We start from the raw sequence: 27441 nt of genomic DNA on the forward strand, positions 1-27441 counted from the left end.
GCCTCACAGCAGGCCGCCCCAAGCACTGGGACGGGGACTCCCTCCCTGGCTTTGCTCCTTCCTGAGAGACAGGGGGCCAGGCCTATGCTCTGACCAGCCCAGGCCCGTGGGCAAGGACCTGCCAGCCTGACAGGTGACACCTAGGTGCGTGGATGCCCAGGGTAGCCTCGAGGCCCCTCAGTGGTCTGCGCAGTTCTCTGGGGGTGTGGGTCAAGTTCTCAAAAGGGTCGGGGAGCTAGGGGTGGTCAGCAGGGGGTCCTGGGTGGAGTGGGGGAGCTGGGAGGTCCCAGGCTCTGCTCCTGACAGGCTGGGGCCTCCCTCCCTGGCTCCATGCCTCGAAGCTGCCGGGGTGGGGCGGGGACGATGGAGCTAACACAGGGAGAGGAAGAGCTGCGTGCATCGTTCTTTCCCTGATACGGAGCCGGTGCAGGCTCCACGGGGACAGGAGCCAGACCCCCCATCGGACAGACATGGGCCCTTGCCATGGCCTGCAGAGCAGGTAGTCATCCTGTTTGATAGGTGAGGAAACTGAGGCACAAGCTCTCATGGCTGGCCGGGAGCTCTGGGCTCGTGACCACAGCATCTGAAGGCTGGGCTCTCTTCTCGGGGGGGTGGGGGGACTCTACCACTGTCACCATGTAACCTCCAGAGGAACCGCTTCTTAGCGGTGCAGACACTCCCAACCCCCAAGGGCTGGGTCTGGAGACATAAGTTTTCTGTTTTCTTTGTGAGACAGGGTCTCACAGTGTTGCCCATGCTGGTCTTGAACCCCTGGGCTCAAGCCATCTGCCCGCCTCCCAAAGTGCTGGGATCCCAGGCATGAGCCGGTGTCCAACCACGTTTTAGGTTAAGGCCATAAAAGCCTGAGCTGCTTCCGGATCCCACGTTGGGGTGGGGCCTGTTGTGGGCTGCGGGGCAGCTGGGCCTCAGCCCGGCACCCTCCCTGGCCCTGCCTGCCTGGACCGTGGCCTCACCAGGCAGTCCCACCTGCCGCCCTCCCTCCCCCGCCCGGGCCGAGCCCTCACCAGACAGTCCCGCTGCAGCGTCTTGACCAGGGCGCTGAAGGTGTCGGCGTCCAGCAGGAGCCCCTCGGGCATGTCCTGCATGAAGTCCAGGTCCTTGTAGGTGGGGAAGCTCTTCTCCTTCTCCTTCTTGCTGGCGCGCCGCTTGTAGGTGGAGCCCTTGAGGTCGAACTTGAGGTGCATCTTGACCACGCGGGGCAGGATGTTGTTCATGACCACCACGCGGATGTTCTTGCCCCCCGACTGCACGCAGTACAGCCCGTAGAACTTGGGTAGCAGCGTCCGCGGGTTCTGGTTAAGGTTCTGCCAGGGGAAGAGGGGACGTCATGGAGGGCGGCCGGGCCACAGACCTGCGGGGGCGGGCAGAGCTGGCCTCTGCCTTAGGGGGCTCATGGATGCCCCTGGTCAGCCCCCCTCTCTTCCCAGAAGCCCTCAGGGACCCCTTTCCTCTGCAGGTGCCCAGCTGACCTTCCCACAGCACCCCGACTCTCACAGGCCACAGGGTCTCCCCGCCCAACTGTGAGCTCCAGGAGAGTCTGTTTCTACAGAGCCAGGCCCCGAGGCAGGCGCTTCTGTTCCATCAGAGGCTTCCACACTCCCTGCCTGCCCACAGGACATCGCCCTGGCTGGGCTCGCCTGTTGGGAGGTCTGGAGGCCGGAAACGCAATGCTCTATCCTAAAATACATACATATACATACACATATGTGTATGCACACACACACACACACACGCACCCACACACATATGTATTTTCTCAAGACAGGGTCTCACTCTGTTGCCCAGGCTGGAGTGCAATGGTGCGATCACAGCTCACTGCAGCCTCAACCTCCAGGGCTCAAACCATCCTCCCAGCTCAGCCTCCCAAAGTCCCAGGACTCCGGGCGTGAGCCCAGCCTCTATGTTGGTTATGCTTTGCTGTGTTGGACTGATCAACTCAGACCTTCACTCCAAATCTGGGTCCCCAGGCACAGGTCTGGGTCCTGCTCTGCCCAGTAGACCCCAAGCGGGCACTGGGTGACCCAGGGGCACCCAAGTGAATCAACAGCTTCCCCTGCCCAGAGCCTCTCAATGACGAACCCAGTGGTTTACTGCCCAGGTGTCGGGGCTGGGACAGACCCACAGGGAGAGGAGTAGGGGGCATGGCCTCAGGCACCAGCCTGGGCAGGCTCAGCAAACTCCAGCCCCTGGGCCAAATCTGGATGCCACCTATTTTTATAGGGCTGTGAGCTAAGAATGGTTTTCCAGTTTTAAAGAGTGGAGAGGGCCGGGTGCGGTGGCTCACGCCTGTAATCCTAGCACTTTGGGAGGCTGAGGTGGGTGGATCACCTGAGGTCAGGAGTTGGCCTAGCCAACATGGTGAAACCCCGTCTCTATTAAAAATAAAAATTAGTTGGCCGGGCACGGTGGCTCAAGCCTGTGATCCCAGCACTTTGGGAGGCCAAGACGGGCGGATCACGAGGTCAGGAGATCGAGACCATCTTGGCTAGCACGGTGAAACCCCGTCTCTACTAAAAAAATACAAAAAAAAAAAAAACTAGCCGGGCGAGGTGGCGGACGCCTGTGGTCCCAGCTGCTCGGGAGGCTGAGGCAGGAGAATGGCGTGGACCCGGGAGGCGGAGCTTGCAGTGAGCTGAGATCCGGCCACTGCACTCCAGCCTGGGCGACAGAGCGAGACTCCGTCTCAAAAAAACAAAAACAAAAATTAGCTGGGCGTGGTGGCACATGCCTGTAATCCCAGCTACTTTCGAGGCTGAGGCAGGTGAATCGCTTGAACCTGGGAGATGGAGGTTGCAGTGAGCCGAGATTGTGCCATTGCATTCCAGCCTGGGCGACAGAGCAAGACTCCATCTCAAAAAAAAAAAAAAAAAAAAAAAAAAATGGTGAAGAGGCCAGACATGGTGGCTTACGCCTATAATCCCAGCACTTTGGGAGGCCGAGACAGGCAGATCATGACGTCAGGAGATTGAGACCATCCTGACTAACATGGTGAAACCCTGTCTCTACTAAAAATAAAAAAAAAATAGCTGGGCATGGTGGCGGGCGCCTGTAGTCCCACCTGCTTGGGAGGCTGAGGCAGGAGAATGGCTTGAACTTGGGAGGGGGAGGCTGCAGTGAGCCGAGATCGCGCCACTGCACTCCAGCCTGGGCGACAGAGCGAGACTCCATTGCAATAATAAATAAATACATAGATAAATAAGTGGGGAAATAGAGAATAGTCTTTGATGACACGTGACAGTGATATGGAATTTGCATTTCTTTTTTTTTTTTTTTTTTTTTGAGACGGAGTCTCCCTCAGTGGCCCAGGCTGGAGTGCAGTGGCTGGATCTCAGCTCACTGCAAGCTCCGCCTCCTGGGTTCACGCCATTCTCCTGCCTCAGCCTCCCAAGTAGCTGGGACTACAGGTGCCCGCCACCTCACCCGGCTAGTTTTTTCTATTTTTTAGTAGAGACGGGGTTTCACTGTGTTAGCCAGGATGGTCTCGATCTCCTGACCTCGTGATCCACCCGTCTCGGCCTCCCAAAGTGCTGGGATTACAGGCTTGAGCCACCGCGCCCGGCCAAGGAATTTGCATTTCTTGGTCTATACATAACACGTACGGGCACACGGCCGTGCCCGTACATTCTCATGTGGTCATGGCGGCTTGGTGCCACCCAGGCAGAGCTGAGCCCTGGAGACACAGGACACTGGCTCGCAGAGCCAAAAACACTCACTCTCTGGGCCTTTAAAGATTGAGTTTGCTGAGCCTGATAGAGGGAGCCCGGGCCCCTCGCTAAGCATCACAGAGAGTGGATGGAGGAGGGCTCAAAGGGGAAACTGAGTCACGGGTTGCATGGCGCTACCCAGAGCCGGGCAGCAGCTCAGGCCCGGCCACATGGGAGGCGCCCACCTCGTCTGGGCGAGTACCGGAATCCCAGACCAGGGAACACAGCCGCAGCCGCCGGCTCCTCCTCCTGCTCCCGGGGCCTGACGCGCCCTTTCTGTGAGTCACGCGGGGTGAGGCGGGGGCCGGATGGAGCTGCCTCACGCCTGCCCGAGCAGCTGGTCTTTTGTGGGGTGCCAGCCGGTGGCCCGTCCCCTCCTCTCTGGATCCCTCCGAGGCACCCTTGGGCTGCTTGGGCCTCCGTGGCAGCTGAGAGACACTGTCCACGGGCCGCCGCTTCTGGGGCCCACGGCTCATAGGGGTGTTGGCCAGGTGGGGATGGGGAGCCAGGCAGGAGCCGATGCCCACCCAGCCCTGCCCGGGGACGGCCCTCAGGGCGTGTGGCCACAGGAGGAAGAGAGGGCAGCTCCTGAACACTGGTGACTGGTGCTGGTGAAGCCTGACGGGGGACCCCCGAGGGTGAGTCCCTGGGGCCCAAGATGCCTCTGGCTGCGCCCCAAGGACGCCTGCTTGCCCAAGCCTCGCAGACACCTGCTCCTGTCGGCCGGGAGAAGGGGGCTGATGGAGGAGCCGTCCACCCCGCAGGGCGGGCCACGCACCATGTAGTAGCCGGGGAGCAGCTTCTGCAGGAACTCGGCCTCCTTGTGCATGACAGTTTTGATGATGAACTCGTCGTCGCTGGTGACGTAGAAGAGGGAGCCGCTGGCACCCGGGTTGGACAGCTCGATCAGCGGCTCATTGCACAGGGAATACTGGAAGCAGAGGAGGCGGGTCAGCGGGCCCCGAGCTGCTGGACACACAGACGGCACTGGCTTCCGTCTGCCCAACAGCCCCAGGACCCGACGACGTCTCGCTGCAATTTACAGATGTGGAAAGAGAGGCTCAGAGAGGGGGAGCGACTTGCCTGAGGCCAGCCAGCAAGGACCGGAGCCTGAGGCCGAGCTGACTCTGCAGCCCGAGGGCTGGCCTGCTAGGACGCACTCCCCAGGCTGCCTCCCGCTCTCGTTAGGAGCAGACACCGGATCGTACGGGGGTGCTGATGTGAGTGGCTAAGAGGTGCTCCCAGCACCCTGCAGCTGGGTGTGGCCACAACGCCAGCTCTCCCCCATGAGTCACAAGCAGAAGCTGTGGGGTGGAACTCAGGGAAGGCTCCCCAGATGGGCGACAGGCAGCTGGAGTACCTGCATATTTGCCCTTCTCTCCTTCCCACCTAGTTCCCTCCTGAGATGCTGATGTGATGGCCAGAACCTCAGCAGTCACACTGGACCAGAAGATAACCTCTGGGATGGAAGCTGCATCTCTGCTGGGCAGGCCCCACTCTGGCCCCTGGCACCCCAGTCCAAGCCCTTCCTCCCCACCTCTCTGCCCCTTTTTCTCAGCCCCTGCTGTTTGTTTCATGATGTGCTGTCTGTCTGCCTCCACGCCCTCTCCTAGACATTCGGCAGTAGGTCTGTGGAGGCGAAAGTTTTTGCATCACTGACACACGACAGGTGCTCTATTTGTTAAGGACGAGAGTGAAGATGAGACCCACGGGCGCTACCCTGAGTCTTCTGGGTATGGAACCAATGAAGTGTGCGTGTGGCTAAGGCCATCTGGGTCACGCCCTGCAAAATCCTAACTGGTCGCAGATGAGGTCAGAGCCAGCTCCCCATCAGCGGAGTGAGGCAGGCCCGCCCAGGGTTAACGCTGGGTCCGTATCTGCCGGACAACAGAAGGGTGGTCTCTGAGTGCTGAGTGCCGCCTGCCCCGCTGGGAAGAACGCTGCTGTGCTAAGCAGGTGGGGGGTGTCCCCAGAGTCAGGAGTGGTGGCAAGTAGAAGCGAGGGGAGGCCAGGCACAGCGGCTCACCCAGCACTTTGCAATCCCAGCACCTTGGGAGGCTGAGGAGGGAGGATCGTTTGAGCCCAGGAGTTCAAGACCAGCCTGGGCAACAGAGCGAGGCCTCATCTGCACTAAAAAACAAAACAAAACAAAGCAAAACAAAACACAGGCGTGGTGGTGCACATCTGTGGTCCCAGCTACTTGGGAGGCTGAGGTGGGAGGATCACCTGAGCTCAGGAGGTCGAGGCTGCTGTGAGCTGGGACAGCACCACTGCCCTCCAACTTGGGCAACAGAGTAAGAAAGACTCTGTTTCAAAAAAACCCCAACAAGTGAGGGGAACCACCTTTGGAAAATGCTGGAAGAGCCAGAGGCTTGAGGTGTGAGTTGGGTCCCCAACGCCACACATGCTCTGAGGTGTGAATGTGCTTGGGGGCCAGAGGACGCCGGAAACATGAGGTCACTTCAGGCCCAGGGCCTGGGAATGCCCCCCTCCCTCCTTGGGCTCAAGTCACCACCCCCGCCCTCCACTGCCCGAGGTGGTCTGGGGCCAGGGAACGGCGCCATCAGTTATCACACGTCGGTCAACACAGGCTGGATTCTGTGGAGTCAGCAACGGCCCTGCCAACCTCGGCAGCTCAGAACAGCGAGCGTCCTTCCTCCTGCACGCGCTGCTTCTGCCATGGCCTGGCTGGGAGTGACGGTGAAGGGTGAGAGAGCCGTGTGGGGTGGACTCAGAGGCTGGAGGGAGATCTGTCCAGGCCACTGCTGTCGCCCAGCCCGGCCATCTGCCTGCCTTTCTCCGCCCACAGCCATGAGCCACAAGTATCCACGGGAAACACAGAGCCCACGTGGTTCCTCCACCCTTCCCGCCGCAGCAGGATGCCCTCCAGCCTCCCCGATACAGACACAGCAGTGCAGAGCGAGGGCGGGTCTCTCCTGGGGCTGGTGCCCTCCCTGGGAGGCCAGGGGACTCTGCCAAGCCCTGGGCCACTGTCCTCAGGTCACCTGCAGCAGGGGACGCCCCACGCAGCTGGAGTGTCCCCCCGAGGCACAAATCACTGCTCCCTCTCCACGGTGGCAGGAGGGGGAGGCTGATCTCACCCGCAGAGCGGAAAACACCGCGGAAAGGCACGTTCGGCTTTGTGCAAACACCACCAACGACGGAAATTCTGAAGCCACATGGCTCATGGCAGTTGCGGGACTGTGGCCTCCATGGGCCTCAGCTGCCACGGGGAAGCAGACCCCATGAGTGGGTTTCTGAGCCAGACAGTGCCAGGACAACCCCCCAAGGCCTCCTTCGTCGGTGCTGGGGCTCTCGGCAGCTGTGCCACTGACCTCGGCCTCCTCTCCACCCTCCGCTGGCTGCTGGGCGTCCAACCTCCGCCTTCTCCTTCCTGGCTGTCCTGAGCTGGGGCCTTGCTGGGGCCACCCCTTTTACCAGCGTGGACTGTGACCTCAGCTGTCCAATCAGAGAAGTACCGGCAACCCCCAGTCCCCCCCGAGCCCCACCTGTCCCCACTCAGGTTCAGGGGCCCTGTGGACGGCAACACACACACTGGCCCGTCCTCCCGCCAATGGCTCATGGCCACACGCACACCACAGCCTGGACGGAGGCTGAGGGCCCCCAGGAGAATTCTCACACTCCTGGGGCGGATTCGGGGGTCACCAACACCAGGCTGGCCCCCAAGACGCTGTGGGCGCACACCCGGCCTGAGGCCCCGGAATGCGGTCTCATCAGGTTCTAGGGGAGACCCAGACGGCCCAGCTCCGCTTGTATCTGTCCACTCCTGCTAACGGACGCGGGTGCCGTCTCTGCTATGAGCCAGGCCGCCGCCTCCCATTCCCGGCCGCCTCACACGGGGGCGTCCAGGTCACCCGAGGGCCATTTCTAGGCAAAAACCCCAGCTGTCTTTTCACTCCCCACTGCCCTGCCGAGCTCAGGCAAACACTGGGACACTGAAGTCAGGAGGCTGGGCCTTGGTGACACAGCCCAGGGGCATGGTGACTCCCGGGCACCTGAACAGGGCTGGCGTTCTCGGGGGGTCGCATGTACCCCCGGCTGCAGCACATGCTCATTCTCCCCGGAAGAGCGCAGCCTCGGGCGCTTCCTACAGCCTGAGAGAAATCAAACGCCTGCACGGTCAGCAACCACCACAGGCACAAGGAACCGACCACCGTGGGTGAGGGCAGGATCGGAGAACCACAGGCTCCCGGCCCCGGGGACCGCGCTGCCGTGACAGCCAGAACGCCAACCGCACTCGTCTGCGGAGTTCGCGTTTTCCCTGACACAAAGTCCTCCGAATGACCAGCAGGCTTGGGAAAAGGCCACCCAGAGCTTTGAGAAGTGGTGCTGGCGCTGGTGAGCTCCGGGGCCGCCGCGGTGAGCGCCGCCTTCCACACGCCTCTGTCAGGAGCCCGGATGATGGGCTGCTAGGTCAAAGGGGTTGGCCTAGATTTTGACTTTTCTTTTTTTTTTTTTTGAGACGGAGTCTCGCTTTGTCACCCAGGCTGGAGTGCAGTGGCGCGATCTCGGCTCACTGCAAGCTCCGCCTCCCGGGTTCACGCCATTCTCCTGCCTCAGCCTCCCGAGTAGCTGGGACTACAGGCGCCCACAACGGCGCCCGGCTAATTTTTTTTGTATTTTTAGTAGAGACGGGGTTTCACCGTGGTCTCGATCTCCTGACCTTGTGATCCGCCCGCCTCGGCCTCCCAAAGTGCTGGGATTACAGGCGTGAGCCACCGCGCCCGGCCGATTTTGACTTTTCTAACTGGAAACAACAAAGCCACGGCTAGAGCTTGGGAGGCCCGACTCTACGCTGGCCCCCAGTGGCACCCACGTCCCAGGGCCTTGTTCTAACCCTAAGTCTGAAGATGGGTCAGTCACTTTGGCACCAGGCTGCAGAAGACTGTACCATCTCTTTGGTGAGCGGATGCTTTGATGACAAGACCCACATGACAAGGAATGGAGGAGGCTCCCAGCCAACGCCAGCCAGGACGGAGTTCTGCAGCCGCCAGCGATGTGAGCTTGGAGGCCGATCCCTCCCCCTTCCCCAGAGAGACTCACGGAGACCCCGGCCCCGAACCTCACCACAACCCTACACCAGGAACCCAGGGAGGCTGCCCCCAGTGCCTGACCCACAGACCCTCCGAGACCCAACACATGTTCTGTTTCAAGCCAAGAAGTCCGTAATAGCAAATACGCTTACCAAGTAATCGTCTGGCCGGATCCCGAAGAGCTCCCGGAAGTAGCGGAAGGCGACAGGTGCATAGGTCTTGAAACGGAAGTCCTGGAAGTGGTGGGCAGGGGTGAGGTTGCTGCCTTCACTGTGGAGGAAGGACAGGAGGAAGCCTGTGAGGGGGGTGGGCACCTCTCCCCCACCCCTGCCATGGCCCCTCCTAGTGCCTCTAGCGGCTCAGCTCCAAGGCTTCCTGGAAATGGCCCAATCCCACAAGCAACATGGGGCTCCTGATGGAACTGTCCCCCAGTAACCACCCTCTCTTCTTTCATTAACAATGGGGCCCACAGTGTTGGTCAGGCACATGGCTGCCAAGAATAGGACCACACCGCCCCAGGCTCTTGCAGCTTGGTGCGGTCATGTGACTGCACCCAGCCAATGACACAAGTGCAGCAGAAACACTGGTTATGTTCTAAAGGGAAGGGTTGTGTTGTTCTCCTTCTCTTTCCTCCTGTGGCTGGAATGCAGCCGTGATGGCAGGAGCCTGGGCAGCCACCTGGGGCCACCGGTCACAGAGCTGTATATTGAGGATGGTGGTGTGGGGTGACCAGAAGGATCCCAGGACCCCAACACCATGGAGCCTCCTGACCAGCCCTGCACTGCCCGCTGGTATTTGTAGATTAGAAAAGAGCTAACTTCTATCTTTTCTTTTTCCTGTTTTTTTTTTTTTTGAGACGGAGTCTCGCTGTGTCACCCAGGCTAGAGTGCAGTGGCCGGATCTCAGCTCACTGCAAGCTCCACCTCCCAGGTTTACGCCATTCTCCTGCCTCAGCCTCCCGAGTAGCTGGGACTACAGGCGCCCGCCACCTCGCCCGGCTAGGGTTTTTTTTTGTATTTTTTAATAGAGACGGGGTTTCACCGTGTTAGCCAGAGGGTCTTGATCTCCTGACCTCGTGATCCGCCCATCTCGGCCTCCCAAAGTGCTGGGATTACAGGCTTAAGCCACCGTGCCTGGCCTCTTTTTCCTGTTCTTAAACTGCTTTTACACTGGGTCTCTGATTTAGCAGCAAACCAATGTCCTGGCGGACAGAGGGCCAGAGCTCAGGGCCAAGGAGGCACCAGGAGGGGCCAGGTGCTGCTTTCAGCAGAGAAGGGCGCTCAGGACGGGCCACTCCATATCACAGCCACACGTGTGCCGGGTGAGGCCTGAGGCTCCGGGGCCCAGCCCACCTGGGGAAGAAGATGCTCTCCACCACGTAGAAGTCCTGCATGAGCACATCGCGCTCGGGCTTGGAGCTCAGGTGGCCTACAGTGTAGCCGATGCCCAGCTGGATGGCGCCCTTCAGGGTAGAGGAGGTGGTCTGCGGGGAGACCAGAGCGTCAGGGCCCCCGGCTGCTCCCCGCGCTGCCCTGCACCCGCTGTGTGCACCAGGGGGTGGAGACCGTGTCCAGCTGCAGCTCGGGACCCCGCACCTGCCAACCCCCTCCCGGTGGCCCCCGGGGTCGCCTGTCCTGCGGCTGTTGAGCCATGGACATCAGGCCAGGGGGTGAAGCCACCCTCCCTTGGGCCACACAGCCAGGACAGGGCTTGGCTGTGACTGCTGCACCGCGTCACTCAGCCCTCCAGTCCTGTTGGCTAGCTAGGTTCTAGAAGGTTCTCACACTTTGAAACAGCTCCAACCTAGCAAGGGTTGGTTCACTGTCAGGGTTTGCTTTTAGGGGGTACCGTTTACAGCGAGATGCCCAGATCACTTTCACGTCTTCAGATGCGGGTTCCTGCTAGCTGCTTTCTAAGTAATGCACGTGGTCACACTGGGCAACCCATATGGCCGCTCTGTGCTTCAGTTTCCCTGCCTGTAGACAGGGATGGGTACAATGGTTCTGGCCCTCTTGGGGACATGGTGTCAGCTGCTGTTATTATTATTTTTATTTGTTTATTTTTTGAGACAGGCTCTTGCTGTGTCACCCAGGCTGGAGTGCAGTGACACAATCTCAGCTCACTGCAAGCTCCACCTCCCGGGTTCACACCATTCTCCTGCCTCAGCCTCCCAAGTAGCTGGGACTACAGTCGCCCGCCACCACGCCCAGCTAATTTTTTGTATTTTTAGTACAGACGGGGTTTCACCATGTTAGCCAGGATGGTCTCGATCTCCTGACCTCGTGATCCGCCCGCTTCGGCCTCCCAAAGTGCTGGGATTACAGGCGTGAGCCACCGCGCCTGGCCGTTATTTATTTTTTTTTGAGACAGAGTCTTGCTCTGTTGCCCAGGCTGGAGTGCAGTGGGGCGATCTCGGCTCACTGCAGCCTACGCCTCTCAGGTTCCAGTTATTCTCTGCCTCAGCCTCCCGAGTAGCTGGGATTACAGGCACGTGCCACCACACCTGACTAATAATTTTTTTTTTTTTTTTTTTTTTTGAGACGGAGTCTCGCTGTGTCACCCAGGCTGGAGTGCAATGGCGCGATCTCGGCTCACTGCAAGCTCCGCCTCCCGGGTTTACGCCATTCTCCTGCCTCAGCCTCCCAAGTAGCTGGGACTACAGGCGCCCGCCACCTCGCCCGGCTAGTTTTTTGTATTTTTAGTAGAGACGGGGTTTCACCGTGTTAGCCAGGATGGTCTCGATCTCCTGACTTCGTGATCCACCCGCCTCGGCCTCCCAAAGTACTGGGATTACAGGCTTGAGCCACCGCGCCCGGCCTATTTTTTTGTATTTTTAGTAGAGACAAGATTGAGCCATGTTGCCCAGGCTGGTCTCCAACTCCTGACCTCAGGATCCTCCCGCCTCAGCCTCCCAAAGTGCTGGAATTCCAGGCGAGAGCCACTGCGCCCTGCCAGCTGCTGTTATATTTGCCACCAGCATTGTCAGCATTATTCTCACTGTGTGCTCTCGGGGCCATGTTCACGTCAGCCCTGGGAAGCCGGCCCATACCTCTGGTCTCTAACTCTGGCCTCCAGTTCTCCTGTCGCAGGTGCGAGGGGGCAGGGAGGGAGGTCAGGAGTTGGTTTCTGCCACTGCCCAGGTTCGGTCGCTGCCTCCCTCCTAAACCACACTCTGGGTGGTGGGGGTCTGGCCTGCACGTTCACCTCCCCGAGATGTCACGGACAGAACAGACATGTGCCCGGAGATAACGTACAAATGGCCCTGAAGCCCGCAAAGACGCTCCATGTCACTGGGTACCAAGGGAAAGCAAATCAAACCACAGGGAGGCCATGCGCGGTGGCTCACACTTGGAATCCCAGCCACTCGGGAGGCCGGGGTGGGAAGATCGCCTGAGCCTAGGAGTTCGAGACCAGCCTGGGCAACATGGCAAAACCCGTCTCTACAAAAACAAACGAACAAAAAAACACCTTGAAGAGACACCACCTCACACCCACCCACGAGGACGCCAGAATCAGAGACAACAATCACGAGGGCTGGTGAGGATGCGGGGACACCGGGCCTCAGTCACCGCTGCTGGGCGTGGAAAATGGTACAGCGGCTGCGGAGAACAGTGTGCAAGTTCCTCAAAAGTGACACTGAGTTACACGTGACTTGGCAATTCTGCTCCTGGGTGTCTGCCCAAGACAAACGAACACAGGTATCCACACACAGATTCACACACACGTGTCCTCAGCAGCACAATTCACGATGGCCAGGAGTGTGAACCACGCCAGCGTCCACGACGCCGCAAAGGACAAGCGCAGCACGGGCGCCCCACGTGCCAGAACACGACTCAGCCGTGAACAGGAGTGAGGCTCTGCCACGGGCCCCAGCGCGAATGAACCCTGAGGACGCCACGCTCAGTGAGATGCCAGACACAGAAAGCCACACAGTGTGTGATTCTATTTCCATGAAACGTCCAGGACAGGCCAATCCACAGAGCCAGGAAAGGGATGCGGGGTGCCGGGGCTGGGAGTGGGGGATGGGGGCGACTGCTAATGGGGACAGGGTTGCTATTTGAGCTGATGGAATGTTCTGGAATTAGAGGTGATGGCTGCACAACTCTGCAAATGCACTAAAAGTCACTTACTGCACACTTTAAAGGCTGAATTGTACAGTATATGAATCACATCTCAGTAACAGTTATTTTTGAAAAAACAAGCCCTAGGTGGGGGTGGGAACAGAGCGGGGGTCAGGCTTCCCACCAACACGGTGTGAGCCAGGCCAGCCTCAGAGTGTCCCGTTCACCGCCCGAGGTGGTGGCGGGGACCGTAACCCCTCTCCCTCACCAGGGCCGGGAGCCCAGGCTCTGCCCAAGGTTTCAAGGACTCAGAGCCGGGCAGACATTGCAGCCAGGCTGAGCCACGGAGCACACTGCCCAGCCGCCCGGCAAGGACAGCAAACAGCGGGGCCTCGTCCAGGACTGAGGACTCGAGTCTCTGCCCTACACAGCCCACACCTGTCCCTGTGCAGACCCTGGTTTGTGTCGGGGGTGACGGGCCCCATCGATGGTACCAGTGGGAACTCCCGCCCCTCCGCTCCCTCCCGCTCCCCCCAGCCAGCTAAGGGGAGCCGAGGAACCTTCTTGTAGGTGGTTTCGCCAGATGCGTCCACACCTCGATGGCCCAACTTCTTCCCATGGCCAGGGCCCGGCTGTGCCGTCATCGACAGGGCCTGGGAAGAGGAAGCAGGAAGCGTTAACTCCGTGAGGAGCACACCCACCGGGGCAGGGTGTGCTCTGAAACCCTGGGAAGAAAGAGTTTAGTTGTTGGGCCCAGCAGGGGTGCACAGGGCAGGGGGCAGGTCCGGGCAACTCCGAGATGCAGCAGGAGGTCCCTCACCCACGGGCGCCTAGTGGGCTGGCTGGGGCCCCTCAGTGTCCCACACTGGACACCCAGAAGCGCTCACTCCGTGGTGGAGACCTCTGGGTCCTCAAGAAGGGAAAGAGGATTGGGCAGCCCCAGCCCCCTAACTTCAGGGTCTCCCCCAGGTGCTGTGGACACTGGGGCTGGACTGTTCTTTGGGGTGCTGAGCAGCATCCCTGGCCTCCACCCACTCCATCCCAGGAGCACCTCCCAGTTGTGACAACCACAGATGTCCCCACACAACTCTGTGAATGTACCAAAAGTCATTTACTGCACACTTCAGAGGGTGAGCTGTATAGCATGTGAATCACATCTCAGGAAAGTGGGTATTTTTTAAAAACAGGACTGCAGGCACCTGTAGTCCCAGCTACTCAGGAGGCTGAGGCAGGAGAATGGTGTGGACCCGGGAGGCGGAGCTTGCAGTGAGCCGAGATTGAGCCACTGCACTCCAGCCTGGGCGACAAAGAGAGACTCCGTCTCAAACAAAAACATAAACAAAAACAAAAACAAAAAAACAGGACTGAGGTGGGGGTGGGAACACAGCGGGGGTCAGGCTTCCTGCCAACACGGTGTGAGCCAGGCCAGCCTCAGAGCATCCCATCCACCACCTGAGGTGCTGGTGGGAGTCGTAACCCCTCTTCCTCACCAGGGCCCCTAACTGTTGGACCCCTGGGCTGGAAGGATTGTAAAGAGCATCTCGTCCTTGAGGGAGACAGTCTCACTGGCCAGGGTCAGGCCCGGCTCCTACAAGCTGTCGGGCAGCACAGGCATACCAGCACATGGATGAGCTGCCGACCCCAGGGGGCCTCAGCCTGCTACCCTCGTGGGAGCCTGAAGGGACACAGAGGCCAACCAAGGAGAACAGCCCCGCCTGGCACCATCATTTAAGGAGCACCACTGCGTTTGCTAGGAGAGGCCACGGACCCTCCACTGGCCAGACCCCATCCCACTGCTAAAGGCCCCAGGGACGCTCCTGCAGCCCTGACCCCTGCCCTGCCCTCCCTCCGCAGCCGACGCTGCTCAGCCATGTTCCATGCATTCTCCCGGGCGGCCGCCAGGGGGCAGACTCTCCCCAGTAATTCATCCCGCCACCCGCGCCACCCTCCACACTGCCCCTAGGCCGGGGGACTCTGAAGAAGGATCCCAGGGTCCCAGGCCTGGTGGACAAAGCCCTCCCAGCTCTGGCTATGGACGCAGGGCTCAAGGGCGGCACAGGTGGGGCGGGTGCCTTGGGGACTCCTCCTGGGAATGGGGCTCAGGATACAGGTGCCCTGAGGACTGCAAGCGGGAAAACAGGAGATGCAGCAGCTAGAGCGCCCTCGGGGGACGGCCCACCCCACCGCGCCCACTGGGGCTAGGAAGAAGGCCACTAGGTGCCATGGAGCTGGCAGAAGCTGCAAAGGCAGGGCCACTGTGCAGAGAAAGCTCTCCGGAGAAGACAGGCAGCAATGACAGGGCATGGAAAGGACCCATCTACACGCACATGTGCACACACACAGGCAAACATGCACACCGGCAAACACACGTGCACACGTGCACATAGGCAAACATGCACACAAGCAAACACACGTGCACACGTGCACACAAACATGCACACCGGCAAACACGTGCACACACGCACACAGGCAAACACACGTGCAAAGACGCGCACACAGGCAAACATGCACACAGGCAAACATACGTGCACACGCACACACAGGCAAATATGCACACTGGCAAACACGTGCACTCACGCACACAGGCAAACACACGTGCACACAGGCAAACATGCACACAGGCAAACACACGTGCACACGCGCACACAGGCAAACATGCACACCGGCAAACACACGTGCACACGCACACACAGGCAAACATGCACACCGGCAAACACAAGTGCACACGCGCACACAGGCAAACATGCACACCGGCAAACACACGTGCACACGCGCACACAGGCAAACATGCACACCGGCAAACACACGTGCACACGCGCACACAGGCAAACATGCACACAAACGTGCACACACACACAGGCAAACATGCACACAGACAAACACACGTGCACATGCGCACACAGGCAAACATGCACACAGGCAAACACGCACACAGGTAAACACACGTGCACACAGGCAAACACGTGCACACGTGCACACAAGCAAACATGCACACTGGCAAACACGCACACACAGGCAAACATGCACACCGGCAAACACACGTGCACACAGGCAAACGCACACAGGCAAACATGCACACCGGCAAACACACGTGCACACAGGCAAATGCACACAGGCAAACGCGCACACGCACACAAACACACACACGTAGGCTGCACACAGCCTGTGCACTACGCCTGTGTGGCTCACAGACACCGATGGTATGGGTGGAGCTGGTAGCCTCGGGCATCGCCCTCTGGGCAGCATCTGACCCTCCAGCTGGGTCTTCCATTCCTGCCCCCAGTGCCCCTGTGAGAGCTGCTCTCTCCCCACCGCCCACCCCCCAGAGTCCTGGCTCCACGTGGCCTGGAACCCAGAGAAGCCCTTCCTGCCCCTGCAGCCCTGACCAGGCACCCCTGCCACTGGGGGCGCGGCCCCTCAGATGCGGGGCCCCCTCCTCCATCACAGAATTTCACCCTGACCTCTCAAGACGCGGCCGGCACAGACCTCATGTTCATCCTGCCTGTGGACACTGGATGGCATCTGGGGCCCAGAAAGGTGCGGTGAGCTGCCTCAGGCCACACAGCTTCTCCGTGGGTAGGGAGGAAGAGGTCAGGGTGGGGACCCCACGCCCTTCGTCCCCTCCAGACACTCACCTCTGTTGGGGCCGCCTTCTTCTGAGCCAAACCTGCAGAAGAGACAAACCGGTATCAGACAGGAAACTGGGGACCCCCCAGGAGCCCTGGGCCCAGCCCCCGGCCCACCTCCTGGCCCCCCAGGCCTGGTGTGTGTAACTCCGCATGGGGCCTGTCTCAAGGCTACACACATGTGAAGACATGGACTGAGTGTGCTGGGAGGATGTGATGAGGGTGGGGGCCACTGAGACCTGCCATGGTCACCCTGGTTGGCGGTCACTGGGGCCTAGAGCAGGGCAGAGGCTTTGTAGCTTCAGGGAGGTGGGCAGCCAGTGACGCCCAGGCTTGGCACCCACCATGAAGGGCCTGGGGCTTGGACCTGCCTGGAGGAGGGGAGGGGAAGTGGGGAGCAAACTTCCCCCGGCTCTTGACCCCCTTCATGCCCAGACATCAGGTTCTGGGCAGTCACCGGCTGAGCAGGTCTGAATTGACCAAGCCCCGCTTCCCCAGAGGCAGGTGCCAGGAGAGGCTCGGGCATGGGGAAATCAGGTGCCAGCGTGGGGAGTGAGGGGTGCAGGCCCCTGCTGGGGCGAGGGCAGGCTGGAGTTGTGGGGAGTGCCCAGCAGCACCCAAGCACTGCGGTCAGTGGGAGTTGGCCAGGGGTCCCCAGGGCGGTGCCCTCCCCGTCCCTCTCCAGGGTGAGGTTTGTGGAACGATAAGGGAGCCTGCGAGGAGACCCCCAGCCCTGCCCTGGGTCCTGGGCCCACAGCCTCCAGTCAGCGCCTGCAGCAGGGCCTGGGCCGCAGCTCCAGAGAGGACGAGAGACGAGAGGGGCCTGCTGGGTTCAGCTCCAGAGAGGACGACAGGGGCCTGCTGGGTTGAGCCAAAGCTCCCTCCACACGAGGAGGCTGGGACGAGGGGAAGAGGCGAGACTCGGCTCCTAGGACCCAGGACCACATTCGCAACCCTGGCTCCCAGCAGCGGGGCCCTGGGGTCCTCATCTGGAGAATGGGAACAGACTCGACAGCTGTGATTACGGGCCCTGAGACCGACGGGAAATGATCCTGGGGAACTTGGGAGTCCGATGTCCTCACAGGGTCCTCACGAGAGGAGGTGGGCGGGTGAGTCAGAGAGAGAGGGGAAGAGGCTGTGCCGTGGCTGTGAGGGGGGAGGAAGGAACCTGAGCCGACAGGTGTGGGCGCCTCTAGATGCTGGGAAAGGCAGGAAACGGATTCTCCTCTGCAGCCTCTGGTGGGCCCAGCCCTGCCCACAGCTTGACTCTAGCCCGGTGAGGCCCTGTTCTGGGGCCGGACTCCTGGCCCGGGAGCCCTGAGGTGGGAAGTGGTGTCGGTGACTGCAGGGAGCGCACGCACTGGCATCCACCACGCGGGCCCTGGGCAGACCTGGCCTCGCCCTCAAGGGGCTCACGGTCCACAGGGGTGGGCGCAGGGCTAGGTGTTTGATGTGGGGTGACAGGTGGGGTGCGGATCAGCAAGGGAGGCTTCCCTGGGCTGGTCGTGTCTGAGCTCAGTGCCGAACAAGGATGCCGGGGGAGCGGGAGGGATCCAGGCGGAGGGAGCCGCGGCGCAAAGGTCACACGGTGGCTGAGGCGGCCGCGCTGCTGCACGGATCACAGCAGCGTTCTCCAGGCTCATACAGAGGCGGCTGCCGAAGGGGAGCTCCTCCCTGTTGGATTCCAACGCTGGCACCACCCGGGGCCCAGGGCATGGAGACAAATGTGTCTTGAATCACACAGGGGCTGTGGGGCAGGGCCGACTCCGCCCCAGCACTGCCTGTACCTTCTCACTCCCTTCCCCAGTCCTAGAGGAACAGGCTGAGGGTCGGGGAAGGGAGGGCTGGCCAAGGTCCTGCAGCCGGGGGTGCTGAGGCAGGCCCTCAAAGGGGATTATTATGAGCCCGTGGAGACGCTCGGGCTGAGCCTGGATGCGGGCAGGAGGGTGTGGCACGTGCCCTGCTCCGTGGGGCTCGGCCCTCTGGCTGCCTCGCTGCTCTGGGCTGGGCAGTAGTGCATTGGAACTGGTCTGGCCCTGGCTTCCAGGCCGGCTGAGGTGAGCAGGGGAGGCCAGGACACGTGAGGGGCCAACTGGGCGAGGTTCAGGGAGGTGCAGACAGGTGAGGAGGTGGCTGTGGAGTCCGGAGTGCAGACGGGGACCGTCGGGGGTGGGGACCCGGCTGGGGGGGGACCGGGGAGAGGGGACGGAGAATTTCCCGAGACAAGAAGTCTTTCTGGACCAGGGCCTCACAAAGCCAGCAGAGCGCGGAGGGAGGGAGCCCCTCTGTTCTAAGACACGGAAAGAGACTGTCAGAGGGAGGGGTGAACCCACCCAAGGTCACGCCGAAGGAGAGTCAAACCCGGGCCTGGGTCATCGACGCCCCGCCCTGTCAGCCCTGCCAGTGCCCCTCGGCCCCCTGCGCTGCTCTCAGTGGGTGCACGGGAGACCCACATGTGTCCCATCTAGAGGGCGCGCCCGGCGACCGCCCTGCCATCTGAAAATACGTCCACCACAGGCGCTGAAGGCACTGAAGGCACGGCTTTGCTCTGCTGCCAGGTCAGAACCGCGGGAGACCCACATGTGTCCCATCTAGAGGCCGCGCCCGGCGACCGCCCTGCCATCTGAAAATACGTCCACCGCAGGCGCTGAAGGCACTGAAGGCACGGCTTTGCTCTGCTGCCAGGTCAGAACCGCCAGGGACCCGGCGAAAGCACGAGGTGGAAAACTTTGCTGGGGTCAGGAGCCTCGGAGCAAGGGGCATGCCGGGGAAGGGGCCGGGGTCAGGAGCCCGGGGCAGCGGCAGGCCAGGGAAGGGGCCGGGGTCAGGAGCCCGGGGCAGCGGCAGGCCGGGGAAGGGGCCGGGGTCAGGAGCCTGGGGCAGCGGCAGGCCGGGGAAGGGGCCGGGGTCAGGAGGCTTAGGGCAGGCCGGGGAGGGGGCCGCATCCGAGACGCTGGTGGGGCCCTGTTGTTGTGATCAGTCCCCATGCCTGCCTGGGGGTGTGGGGTTGGACAGTGTCCCCCCGACGTTCACGTCCTTCCAAGAACCTCAGCCTGCAACCTTATTTGGAAAGACAATCTCTGCTGATGTCACTGGGTAAGATGAGGTCGTGCCGGAGTAGGGTGGGCCCTGGATCCGCTGCTATCCTTATAAGAGAAGCCGCTCGGAGAGGCCAAGATGCCATGTGGGGTGGAGGCGGGGAGGGCACAGCTCCTGCAGGCCCAGAGACGCCAAGGATGCCCAGAGGCACGCGGAGCAGAGGGGCGTGAAGCTTCTCCACGGTGGGTCGGGAGGGTGCAGCCCTGCCCACTCCTGGACCTCGGGCTTCTGGCCTCCAGAGCAGAGCCAGAACAAATGCCTGTTCCAGGCTTGCTGCTCCAAGCCCCCCAGTCCCAGGGACTTTGTCTGGGCAGCCAAGGACCTCACACCGGGCGTGGCCCTCCAGTGCGGACCCCGGCCCTGCACGGGAGGGGCGTACTTCTCGAGGCAGCCAGAACAGTGGAAGGGTCCTCCCCTCGGGCCACCTGGGCGCCCTGCGGGGCTGGGTGGGCACCTGGAAGGGCCATGGAAGGAACTGGGGGACGGACTGCGGTGCTCACTGCAGGGGCGGGGGCGGGGACGGAGGGAGGGAGGTGACTCAGGATTCCGCTGCCTGCCCTGGTGCAGGGAAGGACGGGGCTGCTTCTCCGTCCTTCCAGAGGACAGGGCTGGTCGCCCCAGGTCTCTGACAGGCCACACAGGGCCTGCTCTGGGCTGCAGGGGGCGGAAGGTGCTGGATGCTGACGTGATGTTTGGGTTGGCGCCCTGGAGCAGAACAATTCACGATTTTACGTCCAGGGTGTGGGGGAAGGAAAAGAAGAGAGGGCAGGAAGCCAGTGGTGGGCCGGGGCGGGACATTCCAGACCTCATCGGGGGCCTGGGCGTCCCCCTGCTCGGCCTGTCTGGGGCCTCCCTGCCCACAGTCCTGACTCTACTCCTGAAACCGCCCCTCTGGGGCTCCCCCACACCCACTTGGGTGACTCAGCTGTTTTCCTCAGTGGCCCCGAGGCTGAGAGGTCACAGCCCTCGGGTCCACCCCTGCCCGGACTCTCCCAGGCTCCCTACTGCCCAGGGACCGAGTGGACACGGTGAGGCCCTCCAGACCCGGCACTGCTGACCTCACCAGGCACCTCAGGGTCACCTGCATTGGGTCTAGGCCCCTTGCCTCAGTTTCCCTTCCTGGTTCCACATCTTCACCTGCCCAACTCGCCTGAGCTGTCTGACAAGGGGGAGAGGAGAGGGGCGGCCAGCTCGGGCCCTGCTGGGAACGGCCCTGCACTGGGGGCCTGTAGGTTAAGGGACTGGCCAGGGCCGAAGCACCAAGGCGGGGGTGGAGCAGGACGGGGAGGGGATGCACTCGGTTGGGGGACCCCAGGGAAAATGTGGGGCTCCCAGGGCAGGCAGGCAGGGACAGCAAGGGGAGACCAGAGCCGAGTGTCCTGTGGAGGAGAGGGGACAGGGGAGGAAGCAGAGCCTTGCAACCACAGCCCAGCCAAGTGGGCAGGTAAGCGCCATTTTCACTCAATCCTTGTTCCCCACGAGGCCCACTCCGGCACGGAGCCTGCCGTGACCCCCATGAGGGGCTGTCATGACATCGAGCTCTGCTCAGCCTGAGACGTGACTAATTATCTGCAGAATGAGCCACCCCGTTTTCGAGGAAATTAGGTTTTAAAAATAGTCGGGGGAGGAGAGGCGTGCCACGCCGCAGAGCCGGGAGGTGGCCCCTCTGAGCAGTTTCCTCTGGCCAGACTGAGTGCCCGAGGCGGGGGCTCTGCCGCTGGGGCCCCTCTCTCCTGGCCCCATCACAGGACCTGGCGGCAACGCGACCCGGGCCTGCGGCACACGGCTCTGATTGCTGGCTGCACGGTGACCTCATCGGCCACCCCACCTCCCTGTGTGCCCGGGGCTTCTCTCCGAGCCTCAGTCTCTGCCTGTAAAGTGTGGCCGAAGCCAGCTCGAGCCCTCGAGGCACTGCCGTTCTCCACGGGGACACATGGCCGCCTCTGCACCTGGTGTTCCCTGGCCTGTGCCCGGTCTCTGCCCTGGCCCTGCCGTGACCCCTGGACGCCGTGTCCCACACCAGCCACCTTTGCACCCCACCGACGCCCCCCCATCCTGCAGACCAGCCTGGTCTCTCCTGGTGACCCCGGGGACTCCCTCAGGACGGGGCCTGCCCTGGGCTGACAGCCTGGGCGTTTGACTGACTGACTCATGGACTGACAGATACCCGTTCCTCTTCTCTCTGCACACAGGCCTCTGCCAGAGCTTCCTCTCCACATCTGTCCGACGTGGACACTGAGGCCGCGAATGACTAAACTGCGGGAGGAGGCGGACTGTCAGGCTGGCTCCACAGTAAGGCCCAGAGTAAGAATGGGGACGGAGAGACCTGGACAGGTGGCCGGAGGGAGGGAGGCATTGCAGGAGAGGAAACAGGGCGCAAGCTAGGCTCACTGACAGAGCGCCGCAGGGCAGAAGGCCCAGTGAGGGCAAGCTCGAGGGTGGGTGGAAGGCACCTCAACCCACGTGGGCACCTGCAGGGCCCCGCGACAGCAGGCGGGACAGGCACAGTGGTGGCCTCATCCCTGCATGACCGAAGTCCAGGCCCCCGTGGCTGTGAGGAGGAAGCCCCAGCCCTGGAGGCAGTGGGGGTTGGGGGAGAGTGGGCAGCGCCCTGGAAGGTCCAGGATAAGGAAGCCGGGAACTGGGGGGCCAGGGAGAGCTCAGGGCAGGGGAGGGGTTCTGGGAAAGGGGGCCCACCCACCCCGTCCCCACCACAGACAAGGGTCTCCCCAGGCCCCACTACAGCCCTGCAGGGTAAAGACCAGGCCCTGTTACCCCACCAGACCGTGCGTGGCCCCCTCCCTGCCCTCCGCTCCTCCCTCTGCTCCAGCCACACGGGCCCTTGCCGTCCCTCCAGCATGCCAGCGCCAGCGCCACCCTGCGTCACAGCCTCTGCATGAGCGGGGCCTCTGCCTGGCCTGCTGGTCCCAAGATTCCCTCAGGGTTTGTTCCTTTGCTTCACCCCAGACCTGGCTTAAACATCACCCCCTCAGAGGCCTCCCCCAGCCACCCTGCGCCAAAGAGTCCCCTCCTCACTGCCCAGCACATGGCACCACCTGGCATATGGCTGTTGTCATCCCCACAACAGGGGGCCCAGGCCTGCTCTGTCACCTGCCCCCGACAGACTCTGGCAAAGCTCTCTGAGGGCAGCATGGGAGGGCCAGTGGGAAAGTGGCGGCACTGGGACCCAAGTGTGTCAGAGTAGCACAGGGGGCCTGCACCCCTGGGTGGGGCCGCTGCCCAGAGGGTAGCTGCTGGGCGCCCAGCACAGGTGCGGGCTCACCATGACACTGCAACCCGAGTGCATGAGGACGGCCCAGGCATGGGGTCCTGCGATCCTGCAAGCAGGAAGCAACCCCGGGCCAGAGCTCATGGTCACCTCCCTCATTCGCTGGACAACCCATCCTCTGGCCTCCCGCCGTGAAGGCCTCTGACCACAGGGACCACAGGCCCTTTTGAGGACCTGCCAGGAAGGCCAGGCTGGGCAGCGGCACTCCACGACACAGGCTGGGATGGGGACCCAGAGGGGGCGGGGCCAACCCTCAGCTCTGGTGAGGCTCAGCCCAGGACCCAGTGGACAAGGGCAGGCCATGCGAGAATCTTCTCTCGCTAAACTGCAGAAAGGGCTTCTGTGGCTGTCCACAGATGGCTGCGATGCTTGGCAGTGGTGTGACTTGGGAGGGAAGGGACAGCATGGGTGTGAGGAAGGCTGGCACTTCTCACTGCGTCTCTGGGAACCTGGGCCATGACGCTCAGAGGCCGGCTCCCTGCAGAAAGGCCGGGCGGCCCCAGCTGTTCCTGCCATCCCAGTTGAGGGCTGGACAGGCAAGTGCAGGACAAGCTTGAATTTCCTGCCACTGCCGACCACAGCCACGGGACTAACCCCAGCTATGACCTACAGAAGAACCACCCAGCTGAACCCAACCCAAATAACAGAATCGCAAGCAAATACATCGTTGTCTGAAGCCTCTATCTGGCGGTGGTTTGTTACACGGCAATAGCTGACTGAAACAGATCTCAGCTCACTGTAACCTCTGCCTCTTGGGTTCAAGCAATTCTCTTGCCTCAGCCTCCCCCGAGTAGCTGGGACTATAGGCACGCACCACCACGCCCAGCTTTTTTGTATTTTTAGTAGATACAGGGTTACACCATATTGGCCAGGACGGTCTCGATCTCTTGACCTCGTAATCTGCCCGCCTCGGCCTCCCAACATGCTGCAATGACAGACATGAGCCACCGCACCCGGCCTATCTGTGGACTTCTTTGGAACAGGAGGAGTTACAGTTTTTAATTCCTTTGTCTTACTTGGATTTCTTACATTCAAAGGAGCATTAATAATCTGTATAATGGATTATTCAGCCATGAAAAGGAATGAGGCTTTGAAGCAGGCCACGGCACGGATGCACCTTGAAGACGTCATGCTCAGCGAGAGACACCAGACACAAGAGGCCATGCAGTGTGTGACCCCATTTCTACGAAATGCCCAGGACAGGCTGATCCAGAGAGACAGGGAGGGGATGCGTGGGTGCTGGGGCTGGGGAGGGATGGGGAGTGACAGCCACTGGGCACGGGGTTTGCTTTCGGGGTAATAGAAATGTACTAGAATTAGTGGCAGCAACTGAACAACTCTGTGAATACACCGAAAAGAATTTACTCAGTTGCAATAAGTAAGCAGTAAGACGCTTTCAAAGGGTGAATTTTGTGGCAGTGAATTATGTCCCAGAAAAGCAAAATGAAGATGCAGATCCCGTTAGTTGCAAAAGTATTGCCCAGTGACACACACCATCTGGAACCTTCTCCAAACTCTTGTCATCCCCCAGGGCCTCACAGTTTGCTTGTCTCTAAAGGAGGTCGGGGGACTTGGTCAAGGCTTAACCAGAAGGGCAGCCAGTCCTGCAGGCTGGAGCTTCTCACACTGTCTGTGCCTGCAGGACTGAGTTCACTCTTTCTTTTCTCTCCATCATGGACCAAGGCTTTTGTAAATCGTAGTAAACACCAACTGCCAAGGTCTGGAAGGCTGGTGCCGATTCTCGGCTTCTACTCCTCTCTGGTGTGGACTGGGGTGGACAGTCCTGTCCACGGTGACACCAAACGGCCCTGCTTCAGGCCTCTTCTCTCTTGATAGGAGTGTACCAACATGCAAACAGTTTGGGGGCCTCCAGGCACCCCCCAAAGCCCATGCAAACCAGGGTCTCCTCCCTCAGCACTTAGGGCTGGACTGTTCTCTGGGCTGGTCACTGGGGTTGTCCTGGGCACTGCAGAGTGCTGAGCAGCGTCCCTGGCCTCTACTCACTCCATGCCAAGGGCATCCCCCAGCTGTAACAACCACAGATGTCTCCAGCCAAGGCCCAGTGTCCCCAGGGGGCAGAACGACCCCAGGTGACGCCCCAATGTGCTGGCCCCTGAGGTTAAACCCTTGGGTGACAAGTTCAACACGGCTGCAATAGCAAATATCTGCTCCAGGTGCCAACCAAGCTCTCCTCACGCAGAGTCCCACCCGGCCTGACCAGGCAGCCACTCCTCAAGGCTTCATCTGACACATGGGGAAACTGAGGCTGGGAGAGGTGGAAGGATTCCGACAACGTTGGGGAGAAACCACATGGCCAGGCTTCCTGTGCGATCGTCTCTAACCTCATACAGGCCTGGCGTGGTAGGCGATGGCGTCCCTGTTTGGGGACAGGAAGCACCCGACTGACGGTCCCCACCGGGAAGTGACGAGAGACGTGAACTCAGGTACCTGCCTGGCCCTGCAGCCCCAAGACAGGTGAGTCGCCGTAAACTGTCACCCGGTACATCCGCGGTCCCGGGCACCCACCGTTCCCAGCACACCTCGGGGAGTGGCCCGCCTGAGCTTGGTTCTAAGCCCTGTGGTGTTTGGGTTCGGTCAACCTTAGAAATCACAATGTTTTGGAGAAAAACCTGGGTTTCTCCAAAAACAGGCCGATCTAAAAATAAAAGGCTGCACCATCACTCAGTCCCGCCCAGCACGCTCGCCTCTGCCTTCGTCCCCCACGGCCCGCTCCCCAGCGGTGTGTGGCCAGAAGGTGCCTATGGACATCTGATCCAGCTGCCACCTAATTCATGATCACTGTTTGACAGGCCGGGAAATGGGTATTTGGGGACATCTACTAAGTTACCCAAAGCCAACGGTGAAAAACTCTGTGATCCCATCTATGAATCCAGAAAAACCTTCAACGAAATTCAGTATGAATTTCATGTCCCCCCAAAACACTACCAACAAAGAAAAAAAGGAGAGAAAAGGAGACTGCTTCTACTTTAAAAAGAAATGTAAGACCAGGCGACGTGGCTCTAGCACTTTGGGAGGCCGAGGCAGGAGGATGGCTTGAGCCCAGAAGTTTGAAACCAGCCTGGGCAACATAGTGAGCCCTCCTAGCTCTACAAAAAAAAATTTAAATATTAGCCAGGAGTGGTGGTGCACGCCTGTGTTTCTAGCTACTTGGGAGGCTGAGGCAGGAGGATCACTTGAACCCAGAAGTTTGAGGCTGCAGTGAGCTATGACTGCACGACTCTCTCTCCCACCCAACCTTGTTCAGGTCTGGATCAAATGTCACCTTCTCAGGGAGGTCCCTCCCTGGTCACCCTGTCCCCGCTTGGTTTACTTCTCTCTACTCCTTGGATCCTCTGAGGCCATGAGCCCAGGGCAGCGACCTCATCTTTCCTCCCGCAACAGTGCAGGGAGCACGAGCATGGCAAGTGGGTAAGGCTGCCTGTGACAGCGTTCTCCTCCCGGGAGTCCCACGGAGGTCTGGGTCCAGGGCACAGCGGGCTTGGCTCAGGAGGGAAACGGGGTTGGATGGAGTCAAGAGCCTGGAGGCACAGGCTGCTTCCCGTCTCTAACCCCTGAGCCGCCCTGGAATAGCTGGAGCGTGGCGAGGAGCTGGCCAGAGGCCCGCTAGCCCACCTTTGCCGTGTGTGCGGTGGGGCCCGCACCATGAGAACCCCATGGCTTAGTCATGCAATCGTCCCAACAACCCCGTGATGTAGGCACTGTTACTGCTCCCATTATGCAGAGGCGGAAACTGAGGCTCAGAGAGATCAGATCACTTGCCTGAGATCATGCAGCAAAAACGTGGGGGTGGACGCACCTGATTCCAGGAGGTCAGGCCCCAGGCTGCGTCACCACAGCAGGGATGGGAGGAGAGTGAGGAGGAGCCGGGCAGGGGAAGGGCGGAGGGGCCTCCCAGGCAGAGGCACAGCCAGTGCAAAGGCCCCAGGGCAGAATCGTGTCTGGAGAGTTGGGATCTGTCCGGGCACAACCGGAGAGTCCTGAGCAGAGCACAGCCAGCCCCCACTTCCCCTCCTGGGCAGTCCCACGCCTCCCCCACGTTGGAGCCCCTGGCACCCTGGCCAGTGATGACTCTGCAGCAGGCCCGGCCCCCAGCACAGGAGAGGCAGAGCAGACGCTTCGGTGCCTGGAGCACCGCCCACAGCCTCCTGGCTGGGAAATGGCCTCTGTGTCACCCACTGGACCTCACGATGCTTCAAAATAAAGACAGACCGAAAAGAAGAGCCTCCCGCTCACAGTGCGGCGGTGGTAACCACACCAGTCATGCATGAGCACTTTTTTGCCTTATAATTAGAGGCATCAAACAAGATGAGCTCATTGCCACCCCCTCACCCCCCACACATCAGCCAGCGCACGATCTCACAGCACTCACTGCACAGATGGGGACACCTGCTGCCTGCCAGGATCCCTTTGGTCCCAGGGGCGGGGCCGACCTCCCTCCCCTTGAAAGTGGGCAGGTCTCAAGCCCTGCTTTTGGCCAATCACATGATGCAGAAGTGACACGGGGCGGGGGGGGCGGTGAGTTCTCCCATCAGCCTCTGCTCTCTTGGGATCCCTCCAGTACGATGC

At 60.9% G+C, this 27441-nt stretch overlaps 1 protein-coding gene across 6 annotated transcripts in view; it reads right to left on the reverse strand.

Moving 5' to 3' along the window:
* Positions 1 to 27441, reverse strand: part of LOC105485468 (phosphatidylinositol-4-phosphate 5-kinase type 1 gamma) — a 68887-nt gene that overhangs the window by 23331 nt on the left and 18115 nt on the right. For all 6 annotated transcript variants that reach the window (XM_071086227.1, XM_071086225.1, XM_071086224.1 and 3 more), the window contains exons 2-7: positions 16476 to 16507; positions 13401 to 13493; positions 10132 to 10262; positions 8932 to 9049; positions 4504 to 4656; positions 1026 to 1325 (exon numbers count right to left, since the gene is read on the reverse strand). In XM_071086227.1, coding sequence (XP_070942328.1) covers positions 1026 to 1325; positions 4504 to 4656; positions 8932 to 9049; positions 10132 to 10262; positions 13401 to 13493; positions 16476 to 16507 — 827 coding nt within the window. The remainder of the gene's footprint in view (positions 1 to 1025; positions 1326 to 4503; positions 4657 to 8931; positions 9050 to 10131; positions 10263 to 13400; positions 13494 to 16475; positions 16508 to 27441) is intronic.

This window comes from Macaca nemestrina, chromosome 20 (assembly GCF_043159975.1).
Source record: "Macaca nemestrina isolate mMacNem1 chromosome 20, mMacNem.hap1, whole genome shotgun sequence".
NCBI lineage: Eukaryota > Metazoa > Chordata > Mammalia > Primates > Cercopithecidae > Macaca > Macaca nemestrina.